This window comes from Lactuca serriola, chromosome 8 (genome assembly GCF_051521515.1).
Source record: "Lactuca serriola cultivar US96UC23 chromosome 8, Lser_US96UC23_V15, whole genome shotgun sequence".
In the NCBI taxonomy this organism is placed as follows: domain Eukaryota; kingdom Viridiplantae; phylum Streptophyta; class Magnoliopsida; order Asterales; family Asteraceae; genus Lactuca; species Lactuca serriola.
Window position 1 is genome coordinate 24,325,728 of NC_136415.1, and position 1,292 is coordinate 24,327,019.

Below are 1,292 nucleotides of genomic sequence, written 5' to 3' on the forward strand. Positions count from 1 at the left end.
TGTCTCTTATTGTATCTTGAGCAATGCAAGAGGCAACACTCAAGTGAACATCTAAATTATTAAAAATAAACTTTCAAGCATTTGGATAAAGACAAATGAATGAATTCATCTTACAATTGATAGTCACTATCAGTCAATAAATTTCTCATATCTTAACATTATTGTCTAAGAATACAATATTTTAGGTGTACATATAATATTATTTGTTTAACTGTATGAAAAATCAGTATGTATCGATGTATTTACCGATATCTCAACCTAGGTAAACATCTACCAAAAGAAAATCATTTGTCTCCCCGTCTTCTTTTATAGCTTTCTGGTGTAGTTTAACAACCTTTAATGTTGCGTATCCGTTGGCACCATCATATTTCCCTGTGCCTCCAATGATTGCAACATGAGACTCGTGATTTACATCTGCTCGATGCACTCCAAAAAATCTCAACTGATCTGCAAAATCATTGTTAAGAAAGCTTGTTGTCATCGCCATCATTTGGTTATTTCTGTTTTCTGAGCTAGAGACATACATCCCTTTCGCTTTCCCAAAAGGCTTCAAACCATACATATTTGTGCTTTCTAATAAGTCAACATCAATTATGTTAACCATACCAAATTCCAATTCATCTTCGAGGATAGGAAAGCTTATCCCAGTTCCAAATCCATACAAGCCAGATGTTTGCCTTGGGATGGAACTGGAATCAGGAATAGGGATTCCTCCTATCGGTGGAAAAAAGCCTAACGGTTTCGAAAAGGGAATAGTTTGACCGTTGACTTTAGTTGGTGGTGTTGTGGTTGAAGGGTGTTGTAAGTTCAAATTTAGCACATTTGGCATGTAGAAACTCATTGTCTTATGATGGTGGTGGTGGTTCTTTGGTGGGGGTTGTGGCGGTGATGGAAGAGCGCCAAGGGTTCGTGCCGAAAGTGATTGGTGGATGGTGATGAAGAGTAACAAGAAGAAAGAAGCTAGAGATGTTAAGTTGGAGGGGGGTTTGTGTAGTCCCATGGAGAGACTAAGAGGCTTTTGCGCACTATTTTTAGATGGATAAATAGGCGAGAGGATTTCATAGTGGTTTTGGTTTCAAAGGGGAGTGGTTATTGATCTAGGCTTTGGGGAATAAGTCAAGTCATGTAACTTTTAGTGCTTTTGTTTTGGAGTTGCTGGTGCTCGAAAGGTAACAAATCCATGTTCTTTTTGTATGATTAGAGTCATTAACCATATTGATTATATTATTTTAGTTTGATTATTAGTCAATTTAACAAATTAAAATAAATAATAAAAATTGTTAACCCAGACT

The 1,292-nt window shown here is 36.5% G+C and overlaps 1 protein-coding gene across 1 annotated transcript; it reads right to left on the reverse strand.

Annotated features, from left to right (window-relative positions):
- Positions 1-253: 253 nt before the first annotated feature.
- LOC145066721 (dirigent protein 16-like) lies at positions 254-1,000 on the reverse strand. Its single transcript, XM_079013998.1, has one exon. The coding sequence runs from the start codon at positions 998-1,000 to the stop codon at positions 254-256; it is 747 nt and encodes a 248-aa protein (XP_078870124.1).
- Between the last annotated feature and the right edge of the window lie 292 nt (positions 1,001-1,292).